The sequence below is a fragment of the Copadichromis virginalis genome, linkage group LG10, assembly GCF_057382275.1.
Source record: "Copadichromis virginalis isolate Kocher_CV1m ecotype Utaka linkage group LG10, C_Virginalis_male_GT1.1, whole genome shotgun sequence".
Lineage (NCBI taxonomy): Eukaryota > Metazoa > Chordata > Actinopteri > Cichliformes > Cichlidae > Copadichromis > Copadichromis virginalis.
Genome location: NC_140627.1, coordinates 9,655,291 through 9,682,586, shown reverse-complemented (window position 1 = coordinate 9,682,586; position 27,296 = coordinate 9,655,291). Strand labels below are relative to the sequence as shown.

General features: G+C 42.4%; 1 protein-coding gene across 11 annotated transcripts in view; it reads left to right on the top strand.

Annotated features, from left to right (window-relative positions):
• msi2b (musashi RNA-binding protein 2b) overlaps positions 1-27,296 on the top strand; it is a 279,768-nt gene that overhangs the window by 150,552 nt on the left and 101,920 nt on the right. For all 11 annotated transcript variants that reach the window (XM_085469730.1, XM_085469728.1, XM_085469727.1 and 8 more), the window contains exon 7: positions 9,463-9,511. In XM_085469730.1, coding sequence (XP_085325856.1) covers positions 9,463-9,511 — 49 coding nt within the window. The remainder of the gene's footprint in view (positions 1-9,462; positions 9,512-27,296) is intronic.

The following is a 27,296-nucleotide window of genomic DNA, read 5'->3' as shown; positions in this document are numbered from 1 at the left end:
GCAGCAGTTTCATGGAGGTGGCTTGCAGGCATACTCCATTCTGACAGAATGAGGAGGCACTCTGCAAGAGTGTGGCGGAGAGGAAAGGGGCCCTATTAATAAAATGACTCCATAATGGGTAGTTCCCTGCAGCTTGGCAAAGGAAGACAGGCGGATTGATGGACGAGACCAAGTCCTACTTCCTCAAGCATACTGAGCTCAAGTGTGTGGACATGCCTCTGTGAGGCCAAACAGAGGGCCAGACCGAGCAATATACCGAACTTTAGTTGACACAGGAAGGAAGAACCTGAGGTTTCCTTCTGTGTAATGGGGTCACAGTGGCTGTTTTAAATGAGAAACACACAGCTTTTAAGACCAGTCTGAAAGCTGACTTTTATCCTTCATGAAATGTTGAGGCTATTTTCCATATAATACAATCTGCTCAGTATCACAGATGGTTGGTTTGGAGGGTGGACGTCGAAAGAATGTTCCTTAATTGTAGGTAAACAAGACTCCCTGGGTGACAGTGTTATGTTTCTGTAGTGCATAATTGGGATTACTTAAGAATAAAACATTGTTTTGTATAGAAATTTGGTTCAATTACAAGAACAGGGTGTCAGAGTATGACTCATTGTTACCTCCATCGTTTTTTTCTGTGGGAGCCTAGATGTGTGGAGTTGTGCTAATAAAATATTTTTGTGGCACAACAGTGCTACAGTCTGCTCTAACAATACAGCAGCCTCCTGAAGGCATCACTCCATCATCCTTTTATTACATTTCTTTGTAACAGTACATTGATTAGAGTGGCCTCAGCATGACTGTCTTTTTAATTGTGTATTTGCTGATCTGAAAGCTGCTCAGAGCTCCGTGGTAGGATCTGTTCTAACCATTTCAACAATGCTCTAAGGCATTCTCGACACACAAAGCAAAGTTCATTGTTCGAATATACATCAGTTTGTATCACCATAGCGACCTCCTTGGATGCTGAGCAGGGGACCTCATAAATATGTAATCCTGACAGATTTGAGGAATTGTCCTCCTCAACTGTTTCTCTCAAGCCATTTTGTTAATGTCAACAAGAGGGAAAGTTAGTGGAATAAGCAGTGACAATGCGCCAGTGGTGTATATCATTAATAATTACATACACAAGAATTCCTGTGGAATAAATGCTGAAAAACACAAATCCGTCTGTTGCTTCTGTTTTTCAGCAGTGGATATAAAAATAATAGATGAAGCGTGTATACTGCCAGCTAGTTTCCTTTGTGGAGCTCTGTGGTTGCGTCACACTGTGTATTATACAGAATATAGTGTAACAGGTAAGACTTTGTATTTGCCAATCAAACGTGATTGATTCTGATTAATATGTTACACTTCTAGGGCAGCCTTGCAGCACCTTGTGTTTTCTGTCCAGTAACAAAGTATTTGTCCCTTTAAATCTGTGCAAATTGGCATTTCTTAAATTTTTATTTATTTATTTTCAAAAGAGTTAAGGAATAAAGTTTTGCTGGGGGAAACTATGAAACAGACATATTTACTTAAAAGAAAAAAGAGAGAGAAATATGGTAGACAGAGCAGACAGCAGATAAGCTTCTCTTCACCCCGACATCGCTGTGCTTTTTCTATCTGTATGTGTGTGATGTGTGTGTTAAGTTTGCACTCTAGCCGTGCATTTTTATCACTTCTGCGGAGGGTTGCCACTCATCCATTATAATAAGGAATATTCCTTTTGGGAAAGAAAAAGGTTGCGTTCCAGATTAAACATAGTTGGCCTGGCCCCTGGCTCGTTGGACGCTGAAAGAATAGCTCGTCCATCTCGGCTCACGCTTAAGAACGCTGTCCCTTTTGCCACCTTGTGTAATTGCAAGAGCTTATGGGGAGCTAAAATTTTGCCCTCTGCTCCTCGTTAAACTACCACTTGTAAAAGCGCTCAAGCGTGGATGCAGCACACTGCAGCTCAACGTTCCCAGACAATGATATAGATTTCCTCTACAAAAGAACAATTGAAAGGGTTGTCACAAATTTGTCTATTGTCACTGGTCGCTATCATTTCTCTGTTAATTGCCATCATTGTAATAGAATATTAGATGCACTACTGCGAGGGGAGTGTTGATGAAGGGGCAGCGTGAGCTGAGTTTTTCTCCTCGACCATGACCTTATCTGTCACAGCGGTAATGATAATAATGATGTGATACATCACTGATCGATGGAGGGATTTCTTTTTTGCCCCCTTTACCCACCCGGCTGCAAGGCTGTGCTGCAGGTTCGGCTACAAGCAGCTGTCCCTTGAAATAGGAGGGAGTCGGCCCTTTAGTCAGAAACACTTGAGAAAAATGGATGCTTGCCAGCAAGACAGCTTAAACCAGGGTTCTACTTATGAAAAGCGCTTTTACTGTAGGGTATATTGAGGGCCAAACCTGTTCACATGATCTGTATTTATTGCTTTGAGTTGTGCCAATAGAAAATTGGCACTGTGATATTTTTTTTGTAATCGAGGCATTTGTAGCAGGATTTTTTTCATGCTGAATTGGCCACAAATGATTTTGAGCATCACCTGGTAAACTGATGCAAATAGCCCAGTCGGTGCTTTGGTGTTGGCAGCGTGAGCACAAATCCCAGTAATCCTTGACACCAAAACTGACACCAAAATAGCCTAATAACTACACACAGCTCAATTCTTTCCACTCAGATAAAAATGAAGTTCACAGCAAGTGTAATAAAAGCAAGAAAAGAAACCACTGTGTATCCCAGTGCAGCCAGCACAAAGCCGCACCAGGTGCCAGTACAAAGACAGACACAACAAAAGGATAGGCACAGCCTACTCTCAGGTCACTATCTGTGGCTCAGGCCTTCGTTCCTTTGGCATCAGATATGATCTATATCAGTGTCACCCCCAAATTGCAGGAAAGCTCCTCTAGCCTTCAGCCATGAGCTGAATGTAAATGTGCATTTGACACCTATCTAAATAGCTGTCATAATTCATTTCCAGAGCTCTTAAATCTCCCCCTGTCACCTGGCACCTCTGCTGTTTTCCTGTCCAAAAACAGAGCACATTAGCCTTTATTGATGTGTTTGTCCTTTGATACATAATTCATCATTCAACCACATTTTTCTTTTTTTTCTAGAATTAGCATGTATTTTTCTGTGCTTGTTCAAACATATGGATTGACACAGACAAAGAGGTTGTACTTGGTGTGAGTTTGAACCTTGTGCTATATGTCAGAAAAGGTCTCTTTTTCACGGCTTATTGAAGCAGAGTGATATAGAGCTTTACCGTCATGTTACTCCAAAGATGACTTACCTTCAGTGGTCACGACAATAGAGAAAAAAAATAGTTTCACAGACAGAACTTGGAGCAAAAAAGTCTTTTAACTTCAACCAAAAGGCATGCTGTAGATAAAACCTTCAGAGGTGCATTAAATACTGCGTAAACACTACTAATCAATCAAAGCACACAACCTGTAAAGGACACCAAATATTTCCTCTGGTTCTCCAGAACTCAGAGGAGGATGCTAGTCTTCTAGCATTTGCATTGATTAGTTGTTTGACAACACAGTGAATGCGTAAAAGCTCCCAGTGCACCAATTAATGTGCGATCTGTTGGTCAATGCCTTTAAAGCCCAGGCAGAAGTTCTTTCACATGACTTATGAACAATTTGTAATAGCAACAGTGTAAGAGCTTGCACAATGGGATTCAGAAAGAGGAAAGGGCTCTAGTATGAAATCACTACCTTCTTTCTGTGTATTGCTAGTAAGCCAACACTTGACATACACTTCTGCTGGCCCTTTGTTAGAGGTTATTTGGTTCAGATGTGTTTGCTGCAGGTTCAGTTAAAGAGCTGCCCGGCCTCTCGCCCGCTGACTGCCTTCCAGCAGCCTCTTCTTAAGCGGTCATGGACTGTTCCAGTGCATATACCACAGTGAAATAGACTTTTGCTCTTTTCTTCATTGTCACAAAAGGCCAGGCACTTCGCTGGAGTTCCCATTCCCTTTTTACATAGTGATAAGACAGCCATTATCCTTTGAACCTTTCTTTTCACTGTGCCAGGAGAAAAGGAAGAGTGAAAGAGAAGGAGGAGGAGGACAGAGAAAGATTTCTTCCCTGAGGTGAGCCTGGCCTCACCTCTGTGTGGCGGGCTTTTTTTTGTGAGCAGTGAAGAGGTCCTTAACCTTCTATCAGATGGAGGCACACAGTTGTGTTCTGCTTGAATAACTACATTGAAAAGCCCTGAAGCACGGGAGATGGTTCTATAGACTCTGCAAGTGGCATAGAGAGAGAGAGAGAGAGAGAGAGAGAGAGGGGAGGGTGTATAGTATGACCTGCTGGAGTGTGACCCTCACATGATGTGCACATTCTTTGTTAAAGTGCCCATCAGTGCTTCACTGTGAATCTGTGTTCTTTGTTGGATGGGTCTCGCTGACAGGATGGTCCTTCTCTAATAATGTCACAACAACACAGTTCACACATTTATGTAATACACTTCCTTTAATAGACCTCACTTCATTTTACAAAGTAGCAGTCTTTCTGCTCTCAGGTTGTAAATGGCTTTATGGTGGCAATACTATCAATATTAGAGTGCAGATATCTGAATGTCAAACTGCATGAAGGGCTCGTGGTGGCTGATGGCTGATGAAACTGCGGGCCACTTGTTTATACAGCACCACATGACAACACAACCCACCGCAGTGCTCAAGACAGCAAGAGGAAAGACGTATGTTATTCACCTTATTGTAGCCGAGATTGTTAGAGTTAACTAAAATGACACAAAAAACCAAAAACTATGTGTGGAAAAAATAGTTAATGGGGGAAGAAAAAAACTGAACTTAAAAACATGAGATCCTTTGCTGGATAACAGCCTGTAGGCATTTGTTGTGGTTTACAACAAGTCTCGCACACATCTCCCAGCCCATTCTTCTTCTGATGAGTCTCTCAATCTCTCCCAGATTTGATGGTCCTCTGGTATGGATCTTGGTCTTCAGTCAGCCCATTGATTTTCAGTGGGATTCAAGTCAGGGCTTTGCACAGGCCAGTCTGTAACATTCACTTTGGTATTCTGGAAGTATTTCTTCACTAAAAGTGGCATATGTTTTGGGTCATTGTTGCGTTGGAAGACAAAGTGACGACCAAGACTCAGTTTTGCTGCTGACTGCTTGAGATTTTCTTTTGAAATCTTCTTTCTTCGTGGTTCCTTCGTGCTTGACGAGCTCCAGACGCACTGAAGCAGCCACACAACATAATACTCCCACCCTGTGTTTTACTGGGTCTCTCTGGCCAAACAGCTCTACCCATATGGAAAAGAAATAGTAAAACCATATATGATTTACTCATGAAAGTGGCCACTTTCATGAGTAAATCATATATAAATCATATAAGGCTTACATGATTTACTCATGAAAGTGGCCACTTTCTCATTACTTTCGTATATTTTTTTAGTAAGTATCCAAAACATACAAGTTTCATTATATAATTTTTCAAGGGATCTTATATGTGTTTTCACTCTTGTATGCTTTTCATACAAGTTTCATACAAGACAGATACAAACTTTATAAGATTTATATATATCTTTTCCATATGGGTAGTTTCATCTTATCTTACTGGAGGATGTGCTTCCAGTATGTATAATCCTTCTCCAGGTTGTCCTTAGCATACTTCAGTATGGCTTGAAGGCGTCTCTTCTGCAGAAGCTGAGTTTTTCTTACTCTCTAACCTCACAGCCCATCCCTGTGCAGGGTTCTAGTGATTGTCTTCTTGAGACTACTGTTCCTGACTTGGCTAAGTCATTTACTAGTGTCTTGTTCTGGGGTGTTTAGACACATCTCTCAGTAGTTTTCTTTCCAAACTTTTTGAAATCTTTCACTTGCTAATCTCTGCCAGGCTTGTTCTGTACTGTGTGGCTCTCTTTGAATTTCTTGATGATACTTCTCGCTCCAGTTCTTGACAGTTAGAAACGCTGTGATAATTTTGTATGTCCATCTCCTGGTTTGTGACCATCAACAATTAATTTTCTCAAGTCTAAACTAATTTATTTCATTTTTGGCATTATGCTTTCTCAAGTGACAGCTCAAATCAAATACAGAACAAAGGTTTTTGTTCTGTGTATAAATTGGAAGAGAAGCCTCAGTTTTAACTTGATTTTACAAGCTTTGACCATTACACAGCTAAAGCAAATCATTATAGACCAGTGGTTTGTTTCTATGGCTCAAAAAAGGTCAGTTTTTCAGGGGGCTAATAATATTGACCCTGGTAATTTTTCTTTTCTGAAATAATTCTGTTGTTGTTTGCAAATAGAAAAAAATCATGCTTTCTAAAGACAATATTTTTAGAAATGCTATGAGGAAAATTTGTTTCTCTGTTAAAAAAGCAGCTGGGAAAACTTTGATTAAAAATTTAAATTTCAAAGGGACTAATAATTTGTCTTCATCTGTAAACCAAGTTATTTGTTTGCCATGACTGTTGTTGGTGCTCTTTCTGTTCTCCTCTACTCTGTCTTTTCTTACACCACATGGACAAAGTATGGAGTGACTTTGTCTATGTGTTTTTAGTGTTTTCTGTCTCATTGTCACAGGTATATAATATCATGCACCTAGCCATGTCTTTACAAACATTTGTGAAAGAATGGGTTATTCTAAAAAGCTTGCTGAATTAAAGCGTGATACTACCAAGATTCCATGATCAACAGCTGAATAAAAATTACAGATCTGAGGCACATACTGTATATATTTCGCCCATGCACTGCTGGCTCAATAACTGCAGAGTTCCACACCACAGCTGCCATTAACATCAGCACAAATACGTGGCATAGGTTTCCATTGCTGAGCGGCTTCTATAGGTATAATCTGTAAGTGCCCTAGTAGTTTTTCCTATGTAGTGTAACCCTTTTCACCAACTGGTCAAGCCAGATGGATGAAACTCCCTTAAATTGAGTCCACCAGAGGTCTTTTCCTATTAGGAGAAAGTTCTTCCTCCCTACTGTCGCCAAGTTTTTGGTCATGTGGATGTAATGTCATTCACACTGTATGCATATGTTTGAACTCTCTGATATTGTAGGGTCTGTAGGGTCTTAATGTTAATTTATGTTGTGTTATTTTGCTTTAAAATACAATGCTATTCTATTTAATGTTTTGGGAAGTTCTATGTGCCATGTTTCTATGTGCCTGTATTTCTTTAAGCGTCAAATAAATATGCCATTTTTGTTTGCACTTCTACTGATGCATGGACTAGTGACTCTGTTGGCTCTTCCAGTATCACTGACATTAGATGACAGAAGTCAAATGCTATAAATTTCTGTCTCCCATGTAAATGATCACAGGCTGTCAGCCACGCTTGTCAAATTAAACGTTTACCATAGTTGGTAAACATGCCATTCCATCTTTGCTCTGCAATGCAGCTTTCACGCTGTCAAATGCTTAGGCATTAGAAACTCTTTCTGGTGCTACAAGCTGAATTCCAGCTACAGAAATGGACCAAATTGGAGTTTTCTCACCTCTTGTTTTCAGTACGGTGTAGACACTAAACAGTCTACAAGTTTCTTTGGGTTCTTTAAACCTAGCCAGTGGACTGCAGCCATTAGCACTTATGGGTTGCAGTTTCCCAGTTTCCTCTCACTTTAATGTGATTTTGATTAGATCGGCTGGAATGAGACAGACGTTAGGTTTGGTGACATTTTAAATGTCTGTTTAGAAAACTGTTGCTGCAGGTGATGTTGCCCGGCAGCTGTTTATTTGTACTCCCCCTGTAATATTTTCCCGCCACACAGTCATCAGATAGCACATTTTTCAGAGACACTGCAAACTTCATTATTATTTTTTTTTACCCTTTTGTGTTGACAAAGAGAAATAGTCCAGGGAAAATAATAACTTTGTTAGTGATTGTATAAAAGTGCCAGCTCAAGTACCAGCAGCTCTGCTGAATTTATACCCACACTTGAGCATTTCCTGACAGTACTTAAGATAGACTGCCTTTTGTCCTCTTTGTAAAGACTTGAGCAAGCGATTATTATTTTAGAAAGTGAGTGTGAAATGCCTGCCTGCCATTTTAAACAATATCACCCCTTGCACAAGTTCCACGTTTTAATTCAAGATTCTTCACTTGCCATGTCTCTCTCTTGCAATGACTCTGGCTTAACTTAACCACACGTAACATCCATTGTTTTGTTCTGTCACAGCTGTTGTTTATCACTAATTTGCAGAAGTGATGCAACTCTGTAGGATTTAATAAGCCCTACCTTTCCGCAACATTTACCTGCAGGCTCTGCCTGCCATCCTTTTCAGGTAGTCTGGCAAACAGCAATTCAGGTGCTCAGGCACTGGGTGTGTGTATAAGTTACTTGAGGATTCACATCAGTATTGCTTGCTAAATTTGACAATTTGGAAATAATTTAGGGAGGAGCAAATCAAGTGCCTGTGAGCCATACAGTGAGTAACTTGGCCCTACAAGCTGTGCCAACGTCTTGTGTGCCAAATGTGTGGCAAGAGGGTGGCACGAACAGCGTGCCAGCGCTAGTCTGCCTGGCTGCCAGGCACTTCTCTTTATCCAATCAGACAGTTCGGTTTGAGTGAGACCCCCTATTCTTGTCTCTTCCCATCTCCTCCCGAAGCTTTGTAACCCTCCCGTGAAAAGCACAGATGCACACTTGCACACTATTAAGCCTCCTCAGTACAGTTACACTTACCTATAGACCATAACCAGGGAGTGAATGGTGCAGAGTGCTCCCTCTTTTTGTTTCTGTCTGCTGCTGCTGCTGCTGCTGCTCTCTACTCCTCCATCTTTTTTTTCTTTTCTTCTTTTTTTTCTTAGACAACATCACAGGCTAAATGAGCATGCCTCAGTCTGTTTTTTAAGCATTTCATCAGCATTATAGAAAGAAGAGTGTGTCTAGAGATCTGTTTTTCGGGGATGTGTGAAAAAAAATTCTGCCTGTCTGTGTGTGGCTTTATTGGACATGATGAAGGATGATATTATGGTGGCTGCTGCTGCTGCTGCTGCTGGGGCTGCTGGGGCTCTGAGATGAGGAAGGATCACATTTGTCTCACACCCGCTTAGTATAATGTGTCTATCTGTCCCTCTCCACAAGACTGGACATCAGTGTTCATCAAAATAAACATATTGTCAACACTGTTTTTCTTCTTCTTCTTTCTTTCTTTTTTCTTCTGGTAGTTTTTGTTAATTTTTCTCCCATTGCTGCTCTTCACATATTTGCCACATCTAATCCAGAAAACACGTAACGCCACTGTGATTGCATGGATTTCTTTATCGCTGAAATTCTAATCTATAGATGGACACGGAAGTGGTAACCCGACAACACAGCGTGAACTCTGATTTATTATGTGGGAGAGGGGTGCTGGGGAAGAAATCAGTGTAAAGGAGCGAAAATAAATATTCTAAGAGCAATTACTGCGAGTAGACGAGCTGCGATTCAATAGGGAGAAGGTGATGCGAGGTACTTGCCGAAAAGCTAATGTCGGCACTCCTCTTATGTCTTCCAGGTTGATGATGCCATGCTTATGTTTGATAAGACTACTAACAGACATAGAGGTAAGTGCACAGCTTCTGTTCCCCCTTTCCTGATGTTTTTTTCCCCCTCTGTCTTTCCGAAAGGTGAGAAAATAGTCATTTTATGTCCTTTCCCCATGAGATAACACAGAACAGTTCCATTTCACATGATATTAGGTGTGCCATCTGTTCAACAATGGGAGCGTGTCAAAGTAATCAATAAGCTGGTACGGTGTTTAGAATGTTTGAGCGTTAGATGGAGAGTGTGTGTGTGTCTGCGATGATGCTGGTGTGAGTGTTTCAGAGAGGTGCTTAAAGGGTGTAAAGATTGCGAGATGGTGGGTGCTGTGCAGTCAGATAACAGCATCAGATAAGACCCAGGAGAAGCACTGACTTTATCGCTTTATCTCATCAGCTCCTTATCTGAGATGAGGGGGGACATTTCTCTCTCAAGCAGAAGGACTTTCCAAAGACAGGTTTCCTCCCTGCACCACAATGCGGCGTCGGCGTATTTAAGCCAAGCGACACTCTTTTAGGCCCCGACTTAACCACCGGCAGACACGTATATAGGCCTGTCACTTATCCTCAAAACTGTGCGATGGTTGGTATTGCTGCCTCACACAGGTACGCTAAAGGAACTTTTTAGGAGACAGACTGTCCCTGGCTGTTTATGCCTGTATGTATCATTGTGTGCGTGAGCAGTCGACAGGCGCTGACAGGTATTTCCACAAGAAAAAGGAGCAGACACTGCTGTGTTTGTCACGCCAGTCAGCTCACTTGTAGGCAGAGCTGGCATCACAACCCTCTCACTCAGCTGGGCTGAGCATATAGATGTAAATATTTGTTTGCAGCGAAGAAGTCGTCCCCTCAAAGTGTATAAATGTTTAAGTGCAGTGTTCTGGGATCGAAAGCAGTTATTGTTTTGCGAGTGAGCTCTGTCTTTGGTTTTTAAGCTATATCCGTGTGTGAGTGCTGTGGAGGCAAACTCTTTTGAGTCTGGTAAACAGTTTCTAAGTGTGAAACATGTGAACTATAGTGGAAGTGATCTATGGCTTTGAGGGGATTTTGATCTGTAGTGACAGAACCCAGTGTGAGGTCTGCTTTGAGACGAAGGCTTTTCTCACACTCTCTCTTATTTCTTGCTCTTCTCTCTCCTGTCTGCTGCACCGCCAGCCCTCTGTGAAAGGGGCTGGGCGCCATGCTTGGAGAGTGTGTTAGGCGTTTGCCTTTGGGCAGCAAAATGCCCTTCAAATGAAGACAGTGATGGAGAAACAGCCTCCTTGGCAATTTTTCTGATGACAGCGGGCATATTTATATTGAGTGTGACACGGAGACAGGCGTCAGGTGCAGTTCTTCCTGCGGTTGCTGTTTTGTCTAAGTAGCGTTTTGATTATTTGTTCCAGTGGGAATTTGACACGGTAGATATTTGCTTTTTTTCATCTTGAGGGAAAAAAAACAAAAAAAGCACAACAGGTCTTTCAGATGAATGGCGCAGAATATTACAAACCTCTAAGAAGTTATTCACCAGAGCCATTAATGTGACTGGTCATATTTTTATTTGCTATATTTACTTGAACATTGGGAGGTTATACTGTAAAAAGAAAAATGCTATTTTTACTACTTAAAACCTTTTAAAGGTGCTCTTTTACTGCTGCGCAACAGCAAAGGTTCAGATGGCCTCATTTGAATGTCATTTCTGTAGCTTTTTTGTTTTTCTCCCTAAACATTTCTTACCTAAGGTCAGTGCTGTATATTGCTGTATAATGTGATGTTTTTTGTTTTTTTTTTTGGAAGAGCTTATTGTGTTTGAGATGCATGATCGACACTTGATTGTGAGTGTTTTCTTTGGGGCTGTGGTGAATTGGATAGAGGACAAACGTCACACTTCACTAGTAGCAGCATTGTCCTTCAGACGGTCCTGCGAGCCTGGCGAAACGACAACCAGAGGAGACATTCTCTACCCTTCTCGTTTCTACCTTTTCTTTTTTTTTTTCCTTTTTACTTTCTATCTCTCCCGGTCATTCAGTCTTATTCGTTTTTCCTTTTCTTCTATCCAGTCACACTATTTCTGTCCCCAAACCATCTCCCATTCTGGCCTGTCTTCGCCATCTCTAGTCTTTCTCCTTCTGTCTCTCCTGTTAGAGGACACTCGCTGTAAGCAAAGCTCCTCACAAAGGCACACGCTGCACACCATCTCCTTGGCATTTAAAGGAGTAGAATACAGCCAATTGTGTTGGAAATTGAACTCTCTAAAGCCTCCCTTCCCGCTGCAGCAGTTCATTGTGGGTGAGTTCAGTGTCTTTGCTGAGCGGCTTGGGCTGTCCAGAGGTTGATGCCAGAGGGCGCCTATTGTTCCATGTTCTACTGCAGTGTCCCCCCCCCACCACCACCACCACCACCCCACCCTCACCGACTCCTGCTCCGCCTCCCTACAACCTTCCCCTTTTTTTTCTCCTGACATTCATTTTGTGACAGAGAGGAGAATTTCAGGGCATTATTTCACAAGATATTTTTAACTTTTCTTGTTTATGGGTGGTTTATTCGGTTGTGCAGGAGGTCCAGCAAACAGTGCCTTTGCTCCAAAACACAGACTGGGGACAGGGCCATGAGCACAGCAGTCACAGACTACACATACCAGTCATCATTTCCAGCCCCCTCAACATGCCTTCACATGCCAAAATTGGATGACAAGACAAGCTATATGGGTGGGAAATAAAAGCTTTTGGTATAGCCCTGAGTCAAAAATCGTTCTGTCATCCCTTTACCTCCTCCCGTCCCACTGGCTGACATATGATCTATGATCTCAAATGTGATTTTCACTGTCAAACACAATTGGCAGTGCCATGAAGAGTGTTACAGGGGTGCAGAAAAATGGCATCTGTAAAAGGGATGGGATTGAGAGCATGATGAAAGAGTGGCAAATATCATTATCCGCCAAAGCATTGGGGTTTAATTTGTGAGTTACAAGTTACAGTAGATGATAAATGAATTCTTTGTCTTGTTACTCGTAAGCGTCCCTTATTAAGTGCTACTCTACCACACCGTAATTAGCCCTGCTTCTCCACCACAGTAGCACTCTCATTGTACCCCACGTATAATTCAAAAGGTACCTTGTACAAGGTGAAAATATTTAGCATAGATATTATTCACGAGCAGCTTCCCAGCATCACTCTTACTACACACAAATCAAAACAAGAACCACACGCACAACAGAAATTAGAGCAATGCAATTCCGATGCTAAAATATACTTGCAAGTTTCACGGATGATGATTATGATAATGATGATGATGATGATGACAGATCAAGCAGTCCAGCACGGCACAGTCTCCATGGCAACTTGATCTGGTCACGATAAAAGCTTGGCTGCAAGCACCAATAGGAAAAGTGCATTTTTAATTATTGCTGCTTCCCATGGCGAAGCATGGGGGTTTTTTGTTGTTTGTTTGTTTTTGTTTTTTGTTTTTTTGATGACCTGAAGAAGAATTACCAAATCTAAACATCAAGCTTGGTGTCAATACAGTAGCTGAGATATCATCTCACTTTCTGTTTGGCTGCTTCGCTCCAATTTCTATTGGCTGCAACAAACAAACTGTTTGAAAATTTAAACCAGTATAGTAAGTTGGTTTTTTTTGTTTGTTTGTTTGTTTGTTTTTTGCCTGTCGCGTTTGGATCTTTAGCCATCAGATTTATTGTCTGAAGGCCAAGAAAGATGCCTAGCGGATTTACTTTACCAAGTGGCTCATCATGGCCTTGCCATATTGGTCCATTTGATTGACCTTTATTATTATTATGTATTTATTTTATTTTATTTTCTGTTGTTACAGATGGGACAGACATGACTGTGGGATAGAACAGTGAGAAAGAAAGAATAAAAGAAAGAGAGGGTGAGAAAGAAAAACAGAGGGGAGAAGAGATAGTGAGAAAGGGAGGAAGAAAAAAAAATACCTGGATCACCTGTCGAGAGAAGAAAAAACAGAAGAGAAAACAAACAAAAAAAGAGCAACATAATAAACACAACACCATCATAATAAACTAGCTAACAGTAAATAACAGTAGATACTTAAATGTTATTAATGAAATGTTATTGTGCAGCACGCAAGATCGACAGCGCGCAATGTGCTTTGAGGTAGCAGCCAAGAAAGGTGTAGTTTGTGTCTGTGAACACCCGTGTGTGTACACCTGTGTGCACACCTGTGTGGATCAGCACGCTTGTATTCAAAAGGTTTCTCCATGTAACGTGCGGAGGGCGGTGAAAGAGGCGAAGCAGCGCTACGGGAGGAAACTAGAGTCACAACTCCAACAGAGTGACTCTAGGAGCCTGTGGCGGGGACTAAGGACAATAACGGACTATAAAGCACCAACAACCGGTATGACGAACGCGGCCGTGACTCTGGCAGACGAGCTGAACACTTTCTATGCTCGCTTCGAGGCTGCAGCTAAGGTCTCCAACAATGCTAGTGTTAGCGGCGCTAACGGCTGCAGACAGGAAGATACTGCCAGCACCGGAAACGTGCTCGTCATCTCCGAGCATGAAGTAAGGAGAGCCTTCAAAAGAGTGAACACCAGGAAAGCAGCAGGACCAGACGGCATCCCAGGTCGTATCCTAAGAGACTGCGCATACCAGCTAGCTCCTGTGTTCACTGAGATATTCAACATCTCTTTATCTCAGTCGGTGATCCCCACATGCTTCAAAGAGTCCATCATTGTTCCTGTCCCGAAGAAACCCCACCCTGCTTCTCTCAATGACTATCGCCCTGTAGCCCTCACCTCAGTAGTGATGAAGTGCTTTGAACGCCTGGTCAGAGACTTCATCATTTCTTCACTACCAGACACACTGGACCCACTACAGTTCGCTTACCGTCCAAATCGTTCCACAGACGATGCCATCTCTCATCTCCTCCACACATCACTCACTCACTTGGACACTAGAAGGGGGAATTATGTTAAAATGCTCTTCATAGACTACAGCTCTGCATTTAATACCATAATTCCCTCCACACTCACCACCAAGCTGGAGCATCTGGGACTCAGCTCATCTATGTGTCAGTGGATCTCCAACTTCCTAACTGGCAGACCACAGGCAGTAAGGATGGGCGGACATGTCTCAGCCTCCACCACTCTCAGCACTGGAGCCCCCCAGGGGTGTGTTCTGAGCCCCCTGCTGTACTCTTTGTACACATATGACTGTGTGGCCACTACCAGCTCCACCACCATCATCAAGTTTGCTGACGACACCGTCGTGGTGGGCCTGATCTCTGATAACAACGAGACGGCCTACCTGAAGGAGATTAGGAATCTGGAGAACTGGTGCCAGAGGAACAACCTCCTTCTAAACATCAGTAAGACAAAGGAGCTGATAGTGGACTTCAGCACTAAGCAGGAGAGGAACTACCAGACCCCCGTCATCAACGAGTTCCCAGTGGAGAGAGTGGACAGCTTCAAATACCTCGGAGTTCACATCACGCAGGACCTGTCATGGTCCTGTCACATCAACACCGTGGTGAAAAAGGCCCGACAGCGTCTCTACCACCTCAGACGCTTGAGAGACTTCCAACTGCCCTCCAAGGTGCTCAGGAACTTTTACTCGTGCACCATAGAGAGCATCCTGGCGGGAAACATCTTAACCTGGTTCGGGAACAGCACCATGCAGGACAGACGAGCTCTACAGAGGGTTGTGCGGTCAGCTGAGCGCACCATCCGCTCCGAGCTCCCTGACCTGCACTCAATCTACAGCAGGCGGTGCCGGACCAAGGCCAGGAAGATCGTGAAGGACCTCAGCCATCCCAACAACAGACTGTTCTCTCTGTTGAGGTCAGGAAAGCGATTCCGCTCCCTGAAGACCAACACAGAGAGACTGAGGAGGAGCTTCTTCCCGCAGGCGATACGGTCTCTCAATCACACCACCACACAGTACTGACCCACACATACAGTTCTTACACACACACTGGACTTTCTGGACATTGTTTTTGCACAACACTGGTCACTATATTCTTCATTTCCGGTTAATACTTGTACAGCTGCTGTTATTGTGTATATATTTATTTATATTTAGATTTCTTCATACATTCTTATATAGTTCTATATTGTGTATTTTGTTGTACAGTTATTTTATTTTCAACTTTAATTTATATATTTTATCTTATTCCTTCCCAGTTAAATTTACCCTTCATTCTAATTTGTGTTGTACAGTTATTTCATTTTTAACCTTAATTTATATTTTATTCCTTCTTAGTTAAATTTACCCTTTTTAATTTTTCATATTTATTTCCTATCTTATTCATAGCCTTTTCCTTTTTTGTTTTCTTTAGGTCACGAGCAGTTGTCCAAGCATTTCACTACATATCGTACTGTGTATGACTGTGTACGTGACAAATAAAATTTGAATTTGAATTTGAATTTAACGATGTGCTAGGGAGTGTGGGGAGCCATAGCCCCGTCCCCCAGGGCGTGAAGCAGGTATGAAGGAGAGGAGGTGTAGTAAGTTCTGTGAGGCTCTGAAAGAAGATCACTTCCACCAATTTTGGTCATGACTGGAATCATTTGCTACCTGAATGTGTTCAAAGTTTCAGTTAAATCCAGAATGGCAGTCTCGTCTATTAGGTTGGCATGGGGGAGGTAACTTGTGTCAGCCTTGATCTGTGACGCTTTTGCTTTTCTTTGGCACCTACTAGCAATCATTTGTGCTTCCAAGCAAGGTCATAATCAAGTGGCAACTTAGGGTTAGCTTTGGACTTGACTTTATGAAAGGAATCAGATGGAGTGTAGTCTTTAAAAATCTGCTTTATGCTTCCAGAGTTAAATGTATATTGTAAACACAACCTCAACTTTGACCTGTTCTTGCTGCAGGAGTGCCCGAACCACAGAAACAAGAAACGAGTGAAAAGAAAGTCTTATGTGGCCACCTGTATTTGTCTTCAAAAGTAAAACAGCGCCCATAAATGCCCATGTTTTAAAAAAAACTGCTTTGCAGCACAGATAAGAATTTTTACAGTCTGGTACTAAAGCTAACTTCCCCCTTTATAGCAACTGTCCAATAACTCACCCATAAAACTTTATTAGTTAGGGATGTGGCTGCATTGACTGACAGAACACAGGCTGCTGACTCATACAGTTGTGTCAGGCAACTGTCTGCTAGGCTCCACATCCAATCAATGAACTGGAGCTTTTGATTATGTTTGTAGTTTTTACCTCTTTTGGAGATTGTTTACTGTAATTATCTGGCAAATAATATGTATGATGTGTCAAGTATGTCAACTCATCCAAGAGTCAGTCTGCAGTCTATGGCTGGATAGGTGCTAACCAAGCTTGCTAGCATTAGCTAATAACTTAGCAACCCTCTTGTCCAAAAATGGTAAGTTATGGCTCCAAGAAACAAGGATGGCAATGATTCTAATGTTGAGGCCTTAAAATGGGGCTTCACAAACCTTCACGGTGGTTACGTCTATTGATTATATACAGTATACAGTCTTGAGCGAGTAACTGAGGTCACATAGTTAAAGAAAAAAATTGCTAAATGTTTTGATTGACCTCAAAGGTCACTAGGATGTTAGGAAGGATTTAAGAAGCCTAAAAAGGCAGCAGCTGCACTCAGAACATCTTAATCCATTTGCAGTCAGCTATTTAACTATGCAATGGTGGATGTTGCTGTGATTATGCTATGATGTTACAAAAGTTTGTTTTAGATCATATACCATCTTATTTCCTGTAGGCTCTATAAATGTGGAAAACATGATGGGGAAAAAACTGAATTCATTACTAGTATAGAACTGAAAATAAAATAAAATAAAATAAAACAGACCACAAGTCATAAAAGTAAAACGAAATGGTTGTCACGTTGACATGGTTCTTTGCCCTCTTGTTCACTCATATTTTTTCGTGCTGCTGAAGAGATAATCCACTTTAACCTCTGTCTTTATTAAAGCTTTCAGAGTCTGTTACAGACATAAAATTAATTAATGATAATCCTAAAGACCGGAAATGCAGCGGTGCTTAAAAAATGAGGATGTAACTAAAGCAAACTGAGTTAACTTCACCTCAAAAATTTGAATGTTTATTTTTGGAGCACTTTTCTAAACCTAATTGCAGAGTGCTTCACTCCTTGCAGCAACCTCACACCAAGCAGATTTTACTGTAGTAGGATGTCCATAGTTGGTTTACTAACAGTTCTTGATGAATCTTCCAAATAAGCGAGCATATGGGAGCAAAGGATAGAAAATGCATCTGTAATTTGTAAGACGATCGGCAGTGTTTGTGCTAGTCTTCTATTTTTGTAAATAATCAGACAGTGTTTCACTGTGGTTCTGCCTAAATAATGGTCCTGGTCATGCCACACATACTGCTACATTTCAAATGCTAATCCAAGCAACAGTGACCATCCTGGGAGTGGGAAAAATTCCATCTGCTGATGTGTCTGTCCAGTTGTTGTCTGGAAAATCTACTTGAGTAAGGTATTGTCTTTAGTCCCGAAACATGTAGAGGAAGGTAGCAACTGTTTGCTCCTCCTGTCATATGCCAGAATGCCCTGAGCATAGAATGGGGCACATTTGTGTACTTTGATTCATTTGGTTTCAGTTGTTTCCAGTCCCTGTATAACCTTGGTTAAAGCTTAGTTCATATTGTCAACAAAAAGTCAGACTTGTCCCAGGTGGGTGTTGGTCTCCACCAGGGCTGCCTTTTGTCAAAGATTCTGGTCTTCGTTTTTTATGAACAGAATTTCTAGGTACAGCAAAGGGGTGGATGGTGTCTGATTCACTGGACTCAGGATCTTGACTCTGCTTTTTGCAGATATGTGGTTTTGTTGGCCTTCATCAGGCAGTGACTGAGAGCTTGCACTGGGGTGCTTTGCAGCTGAGTGCGAATGAAAATTAGCACCTCAAAGTCTTAGCCAATGGTTCTCAGCCAGAAAAGGATGGAGTGCCCGCTCCAGGTCAGTTACTGCTCCAAGTGGAGGTTTAAGTATCTTGGGGTCTTGTTTGCAAGTGAGGAGAGAGTGGAGCAAGCCACTGACAGACAGACAGATTGAATATGCTGTACCGTACCGATCAGTTATAGTGAAAAGAACCCTGAGGATCAAAGTAGTCTAAAGCTGTCAATTTACAGGTTGATCTATGTTTCGACGCTCACCCATGGTTATCAGCTCTGGGTAGTGACTGAAAGAATAAGATACAAGCAGTGGAAATTAGTTTCCTATGTAGCTGAGCTTTAGTAATTTGGGAGGGACTTAGAATGGAGACACTTCACTGAAAGGAGCCACCTGAAGTGGCACCATTATCTGACCATGATGCCTCCTTGACAACTCCTAGGTGAGGCATTTCAGGCATAACTAAATTGCCCCAATGCTTACCTAGAGACAATGGAGCTCTGGGCTGGCTGGTCCTGTGATTACTTCAGTTATTTTATATTGAGTCATAATGACCCCAGCATAGCCCAACAATAAGACAACCACCTATGAGCAAGCACTTGGTGTCAAACTTAAATGCTAACTTAAAAGTAAACACATAGTGAGTGAAAACAGTGTACAAACAGTGCATCATGGAAATCCCCCCAGCAGGCTAGGCCTATTGCAGTGTAACTATGAGAGGGTTTAGGGTCACTTTAGCAAAATGTTTTAAGCCTAATCTTAAAAATACTAAAAGTTTCTGTCTCCCAAATCCAATCTGGGAGCTGGTTCCACAGAAGAAGGGCCTGAAAGCTGAAGGCTCTGTGTCCCATTTTACTTTTAAATGCCCTAGGAAACACAAGTAAGTTTTGAGAGAGAAGTGCTCTGTGACTGCAGGCTGATCAGGCACTATAAGGTCTTTAAGATAAAATGGGGCCTGATTATTCAAGAAGGAGAAACCAATAAGGGAGAAATGTGCTCTCGCTTTCTAGTTCCTGTTAGCAGCTGGCTGCAAAATTTTGGACTCAACTCAGGGTTTTTCAGGAAGTTTTTGGGATAGCCTGATGGTAATAAATTACAATAGTCCAGCCTAGAAGTCATAAATTGATTAAAAAGAACATACAGCTGTCTCTAATTGGTATTCCAAATTTCAGACTTTTTACCTTGTAATTCTGGGAGCTGAAAGGTAAAGAATATGATTGATGAAGAAGATGCATTGAAAAAGGAAGAAGTACTAGATGCCTTTGAGGCTTCGCTGCTTGGTCCCCAATTAGACTCTTACAATTCTAAGTAGTTCATTAATTGGGTCACAGTGAGTTTGTTTCCTGTGTGCAACATCTCAACTGCTAAAAAAGCAGCGTCAGCCAAGCAGCTATCGTCAAGTTTTTGTTCTCCTGCAAATCTTTAGATAATACCTCTGAGTTAAAATATTCGCAGGTGACACCATATCTATTTTGGGCGATACATGCATTCTCCCTCACCTTTTTAATTACATCACTAAGAAAGATGATGAAATCCTAGTGTAACTTTCTTTCATATTGTTTTACAATAGTTTGGAACCAGACAGCACCCATTAGTGTAGCTTTATAATGACTGTGTGACTGATTGTAAGCCAAATTCCTTCTTTATTTGTATGATGCAAGTAATAGTAATGTGCAACAGTCTTGGGGACCAGGATAAAGAAATGGGAGGCTGGATTGTTTTAGTCACAAGGCTGCTTTGTATGAGAGAGCCACAGTGAGCGAGGCGCGTATTAGAAGCCATGTTCCTGGAGAAGAAGGGGATTCTTGGTGTTTGTATGTGGAAAGGGCCAATGCTGTGTGAATTTATGTATAGCCCCCTTTTTCTATGGGCTTAAAGGGCTGGTTTTCTTCTTGGCAGACGAACAGAAGGCTGCATTGTGTGTGTCTGTAATCTCTTTACCTGGATTGGCAGCAAAGCTAGCAAGTGTAGCTCCCAGTGTGGAATTGGCACTGAGGAGTCAATGTCACACTGAGCGAGCTGCCTTCCAAACAAACAAAAAACTGGTTGTGTCTCAGTGAGACTGTGTGTGGATGACAGCGTGCACCTTTTTTTTCTTCTTCTTTTTTTTCAATTTGTGTGTCTTTGTACTTTTTATAGGTGAGTTTTGCAGCTCCCGCATAAACAATATAGAGAGAATGCCCAAGACGGTCCAACATTCGAAGCATCGTATTATTATTTAGTGGTTGTGTCGGGCTTTTTTGTGTGTCTGCTTGGCGCAGTTTCAAACCTGCGCTTTGTAGAGCAAAAGTCTTTGCCCCAGGATACAGAAGCTCATATATAACAAAAGCTTGAGTGGTATTAGGTGTCATTATACACCAACAATTTGACATAAATTTGCCTCTCCCACCTCACTTGGTGAGAAGAAAAAAATAATTGGCCTCATTATTTTTCATCTCTTTGGCACATTACATTAATTATTTTATACAAAGCCTGCCAGTTAGAGTCCTGTAACCTGGGAAGCAGAGCTGCGCCTCCACAGGTTAACTGTAGCTCACTGAAAAGCCCCAGTGCTTGACGTCACCACAATGCCTCATCAGCCACCGGTGCTAGGGATTGAACATGGCCGACTGAGCAGAGGATGTCTGTCTGCAAAGTGATTGCTGGCTCATTGACTGAGTGGGAGAGGAGGGGGAAAGGGGAGTGGGGAAAGGGAACAACTACAGTTAGAGAAGAAATGGAAAGGAGAAGAAGAGGGTGGAAAGAAAGGGGGACCGAGGACAAGAAAAGCAGGAAAAGTAGAATAAAGGCACGGTGAGGGCGAAAGAGAGAAGTAAATAAAGAAAAAGGAGAGTAGCTCAGCGGCTCAGTGGGAAGCCTCCCCCTGCTGGCTCCTCAGGCTGGAAGCTGCTGCCGATGGCTTCAAAAGAGCGCCAGGCAGTCTAGGCCTCTGCTTCTAGCAATTAGAGATCACTCCAGCGGATACCTCCTGGCCAGCCTGCAAATCCCTCAAAAATACCCTCTGATTACTACTGTATGACACAGGCTGTTTACCAAATGGATCTAGCACTGCTGAGAGTGAGGGCTGATAATGCCTTCTTTTGTTCAGGCAAGAGAGGGAGCGGGGTCATTTAAGTTTTAAAGATGGCGCTTCTGCGAATAATTCAGACATTCATTTCTGCCAACAAAGGAGAGTTAACCAGTTCTTTAATTTCTTATTAAATTGCTTTGCAAACAAGTTGTCCAATGCTCATTTTTTTCTTCTTTTCTTTTCTTTCTTTCTTTTTTTGATACAATAAAACCTATTTGGACGCAACTAAAATAACTGTCTTCCCAGTTAACAAGGGTCAGGTGTTTGGAATGGCCGGCGTTCTCCCCTCCTTTTAAACAGCTAGCTCATGGCTGCCTCCACAGACGTCGTGGTGTTTACAAATCGCAGCTCCTCTGTGCCGTGACAACTGTATAGCGGGTCAGATGCAGAGCAGAGCAATCAGCAGCTGTGCCTGATTTCACTGATTGACACTGAGCTCACATCAAGTGGAGTCAGATATTCCTGCACTTTATTTTTTTTCTCCTGCATTGCTTCAGCCTTCCAACATGAGCAGACAGATTCCTTGTTGCATTCTCTCACCTTGACAGACCTGATATTAGCGATTAGTGTGAATGTCATTTAAATGGCAGAGCTAATCATACACTCTGGGTCTACCTCCACCGGAGGGCCCCTCGCCTTGGCCTAATCACAGTGACAAAGGAAATGATGTGTTTAGCCACTCTTAATAACTGCTCCAGCTCATCAGCTCCTAGGCGAGCCGGCTTTATGACCAACCTGTGTCTCACTAGGGAGGAGCAGTATAAAGTATGGAGCCTGGCCTCTGGTCCCGCTGCTTCCTCTTAAAGCTCTTTGTTGTGATCCACATCCTGACATCAGAGACCCAACACACTCACCTTGAAATGAGCACCGAGAATCACAGTACAGTCGCACAGTTGTTGTGTATATTTCTGCCAGTAATTCGCAACAAGCACAATATGACGTACCTAAGAGACTGGTGATTAAATGGTAGAGAATCTTTCTCTTGCTGTTACGTGTTTGTTTTTTGTTGATTATTGCTAACATCCACCCTTCTACCCATTTCACTGTAGTCATTTATGTGTTTTAGGCTTCACAGTGCTTCACAGACCCGATGGGTTTGGTTTTAAGTTAAAGTCCGCACTGCTGGCCCTGCATGGCCGCTGCAAGAGGAAGAAGGATGAAGGCAGGAGATTGTGAGAGAAAGCCTGGGGTTTTAATCTCTTCCCCATGTTTATCTCACCACCAGGAGACAAACCATGTGCCATTAAAACATCAGCTACTCCCACTGGTTAGCTGCGCGGCCGCACCTCTGAAGACATTTGAAGGGCAAAATAAAAGCGTTGGCGGGGAAAAAAGTGTAGAACAACACATTTATGATTGAGAGGCATGCTCTGGTTTTTTGCATGTATTTTAAAGCTGTATAGATTGTGAAAACATCCATCCATCCATTCGCTTCTGCTTATCCTTTTCAGGGTCGCGGGGGGCGCTGGAGCCTATCCCAAATGTTGCAGGGCGAGAGGCGGGGTACACCCTGGACAGGTTGCCAGTCTGTCACAGGGCAAACACACAGAGACAGACAACCATCCGCGCTCACATTCACTCCCAGAATTCCCCCTATGGGCAATTTGGATTAATCAATTAACCTATTGTGAAAACATGTATTTATTTATTTATTTGTTCACCCCTGTGCATCTACAGGAGAGTTCAGTGTGCACACAGTGACTCCACTGCAGCATGTGTGATATAAATTCTCTGTGTTAAAAGCCGAGAAGAACTTATATGAACAAAAAAAATAAGCAAACATATTCGGTCTCAGCTGCTATGGGGAATCAGTCTCTTCAGGAAATGAAAATGCCAGCTTGGAATTGTCATCATATTGAGAGTTAGCCAACCTTTGACCTTGTAATACCCCCTCAGCTTCTCTATTTGTGACCTGCTGGATGCTCTTAGAAAGTGAAACCATCAGGGAGGATCTACTGCTCACATCATCATTCTCTGAACACCTAATAGTGGATTTACCAAGGTTAAACCTCCTGTGAGATTGCAGCCACCGTGACCTGGAATACTGAGTTTACATCCCCTCACACACAAATGCACACACACCCACACATACACTCACTCAAAGACATAAAATGTAAGGCATTCACAGACACACAGGAATACAAGTACAATTTACACAAACTTGTTCACTTGAATCTGGATAATATGCAGCTGTTACAAAGTACCAAAATCAAGATGTTTAAAAAAGAAAGAGACGTGCACAGAAATGCAGGAATACTCTTGATGTTCATGAGACTGTTACAGAGACAGACTAGGGAAGTGGTAGCCTCCCTCTGCATTGTCCCCCTGTATTTACAGCCTGATTGGTGCCTACCCAGGCATCTTACAGCTGAGCGCACCACTTGAGGGAATTAACTAAGTGTCTGCTATGCAGTGTTAGTAAAATATGTCGCTTCAAGTCTTTGCAGGAATTTTAAAAACATGCTGATCACATGGGCATGGTTTTGGAAGCAGTCACACCTACAGACGCACTGCAGAAACACTGGCAGTCCTTAGAAGTTGTGTGTAGTAACTTATTTTGAACAATTTTTCTGCAAACAATTTAAGTGATGATGATGATGAGGTGTTCGCTTGAAATTAGAAATTACATGAAACTAAAAGAGTAATTTCCTTTTATTTCACCAGACAATTAGCTGGCAGTTTATGTTTATTAAATAAGGAAGGGTTATTTTAAACAGATAGGATATTAACTTACTAGAGACTAGAGACACACTATTTAAAGGAATTTGCTGGTATCTCACTGTCAAACAAACAGTAAAAAAAAATCACTTATCAGCCCTATTTTTTCTCCATATCTTCAATATAAGCTATCAAATTCCATCACAAAAGGGCACCAGAAAACTTCCAATCACATCTCATCACAACTTCTTTGTAGTTTTTTTTTCCTCCTTTAGTTGTCCCTCTCAAGTGTGATGGTGGTCAGAATACACCAACCCACATTGAAAATCACAATCAGCTGCTGAGCCACAGCAATCACTTCTCACAGAAGAGATTGCGAGCTGAATTTGATTACATCACCTCCAGTCCAGGCATCTAATCTTAGATTAAAGAGATGAAAAAGGAAAACGGAACAATCTCTGGTTTCTTTGTTGCATTTTTCCCCCATTTTCTTCTCATCCTTTTTGCGCTTTCAGGGTCAAACTGAGTGTCTTATGTCATTTTAAGTGTTTAACAAACATGCCAGCCATCCCCCATTTCAAAGCCCGGCTCCCCACACCTTCACTTGCATGCTGTTGTGACGTCTAATGTGTATTTGACCAACTTTTTTACCACGTTGGCCCTCCACGCTGCTGATTGGCCTCCCACAGCCCTGCTGGTTTACCACTTAAACAGTTGTAGGAGTCTTTTTTTTTTTTTTCTTTTTTTTGAAGTGGAAACGCTTTTTTACAGAGGCAGCCAAGACAATCATAGCACTGCGGGATACCTCCTGCCATTGACTCGTTTTTAAAAATTTTTTTTTGTTTTGCCAGACAAGATAGACTCGCCGATGTGCTCCTGCTTTTTTTTCCCTCTTCTTTTCTGTGCAGAGCAGTAAAATGCAGCAAAAAGAGCAATTTTGTCTGCCGTCATGAACAATGAAGCATCTTTAATAACAAACAAATCAGAAGGAGCACATGGCGTCTGTCCCCATATTAATCAGCAGCCTTCACGATGCTCCGTGTGTTTGTGAGAGCTGGGGGGTTGACAGGCCCGAAAATGACACAGAAACACACTTAAGCCATTTTATGACCATTACTTGTGGCAGACGATAAAGACGCCTTTGGATAATGGCGAGATCCTTTACACGACTAAAGTGATGAGAGATGTATTTATCATCCCGCATCACGCAGCTGCTGCGATGACCCTCAATGGTGTTGCGCATCTGTGTGTGTGTGTGTGCGATAGTGTAAGTGTGTGTGTGTGTGCCTCCACCCTGTTATAAGGGTTGCTTAGTCAAGCGTAAGTGTCAGGGTGGAGATGCCTGGCTCATTAGGTACCATGGCAGAATAATGTATGAACAGCGCTTGCAAATGTTCACACAGGTAGAGAGACGGAGCAAGAGGGAAAAGAGGGGGAGGCAGCCATTGTTCTTTCTTTCTCTCTCTCTCCTGTCTTTTCTGTCTCTCCCCGCTGCATCCTCCTCCTCCTTCTTCTCTTCCTCCTCTTCGTTCTCCGCTGCCAGTTTCTTCTTTGTGTGTGTGCACGTCAGGGGGATATTTAGGCTCCTCGGTCACATTACGCCCTGCTTTTTGATGCAGAGCCGCCACTCGATGGGTTTAAACCATTTATTCATAGATTGATTAATTTATTTATTGGTTTATTTAATTCAATTCATCGCGTCTTGCATGATGCTTGTTTTGTGGCTCTGTTGCTCGATTGACAGGTTGCCAGTCATGGTAAGATTCCATATCCCATCGGCGTCATGCAGCAGCACGTTGCTAATTGAGTTGAATGCGTAGCTCGTCTCTCCTCAGTGAATCCATCTGTCGCCGTCTTGTCATCAGTTTGTTCGCACTTGACAGGTTCCAAGTCTGTCTTTGTGTGTTTAACTGTGCGCCTCTGTGTAGGTGAGCTGTGTGTGTGTGTGTTCTTTTTTCTTTTTTTTGCAAGGTAGTGTGTAAGTGCTGCAATGCCTTGTAAAATGGGTGGCTGCCCATTCTCTGTATTATGTGCCTTGCCCTGCTGTATAGTCCCACAGAGAGCAGGCCCACACACTCTTTATGTGACATTGTCCACTACACACTCATTTATGCACATGCAGGCAAATGCAACACCTCACATCGCACAGCCCACAATCATTTGAACTAAATGTGAATTTGTGGTTCTGCGGATTATTTATTTTTTACTCTTTGGCTTTTTGGTAAAAGTCACTGCTGCATGACCTTTGACCTGTTAGCTCTTCCGCATCTGATGAAGGGATTAAGAAGTCTTTCTCCCAGTTGCCTTTTTCATATTTCGAGAGATATGAAGGGGAAAAGCTTTTCTGTGTTTGTTTACATGTTCGTTCATGTACACATCACATGGCGGTGTAAATGTGCGCCTTTCGGGCTTGATCTATATTGGGCTGATGCTGAAAGAGACTGAACTTAAAAGAGAGTGTATCCGTGTGATGTGTTCTCTCTATCAGTAGATAGATGACGTCTACGCTGTGTTTTACCGCCTCACCTTCATCACTGTCTTTCATCGCCGCTGCCAGCCCCTGTCTGCTCCCCACTCTGTTCTCTCAAAGGTGTGTGCATGTGCGAGACAGATAGAGAGACACAAAGAGAACGCAAGCGTGTGCAAGGAGGAGAAGTTGTGCGTCGCTGTGTATGCTGATGGCACTTCACACAGCAGCGTGTGTCCTGGCTTTGATACAGTACAAGTATGCTGTAAGAGTAGGGCGAATGAAGACAGTGTTTGAAAAAGGAGGTTCGCTGTGCTCCTCTGTCAGCGTGCTCTGGGAGGGATTCTGTCTCGAGGAGAGCCTTAAATATCTTGTAGGCCCTGAGTGTTTCTCGATAGCTGTAAAGACAGCTTTACTGTCTGCTTTTGTGTCTGTGCTTGTTTTTCGCTCTGTTTGTGTAACTGGATCATGTGGGAATCAGTTGTTCAGTACTACAAACGAGCACCACCCTCATCATCAATCCTGCCTTTCATGTTTTATGAACTTTATGAAATACTCTGACGTGTCAAGCAATTCAGCCCACTGACATACTGTACATTCGCTGTGTACCTGCTGTGACTAAAGTATGTGTATACATGTAAATCGCCACATCAACACAATACACTTTACAGTTTGATAGATATCTAGGCGTGCGTAAAGCATTATAAGTGGAGCGCATATATTTCATACCTGAAATTCTTGTGGTAAGCATATTTTCTGCCTGATTGCATT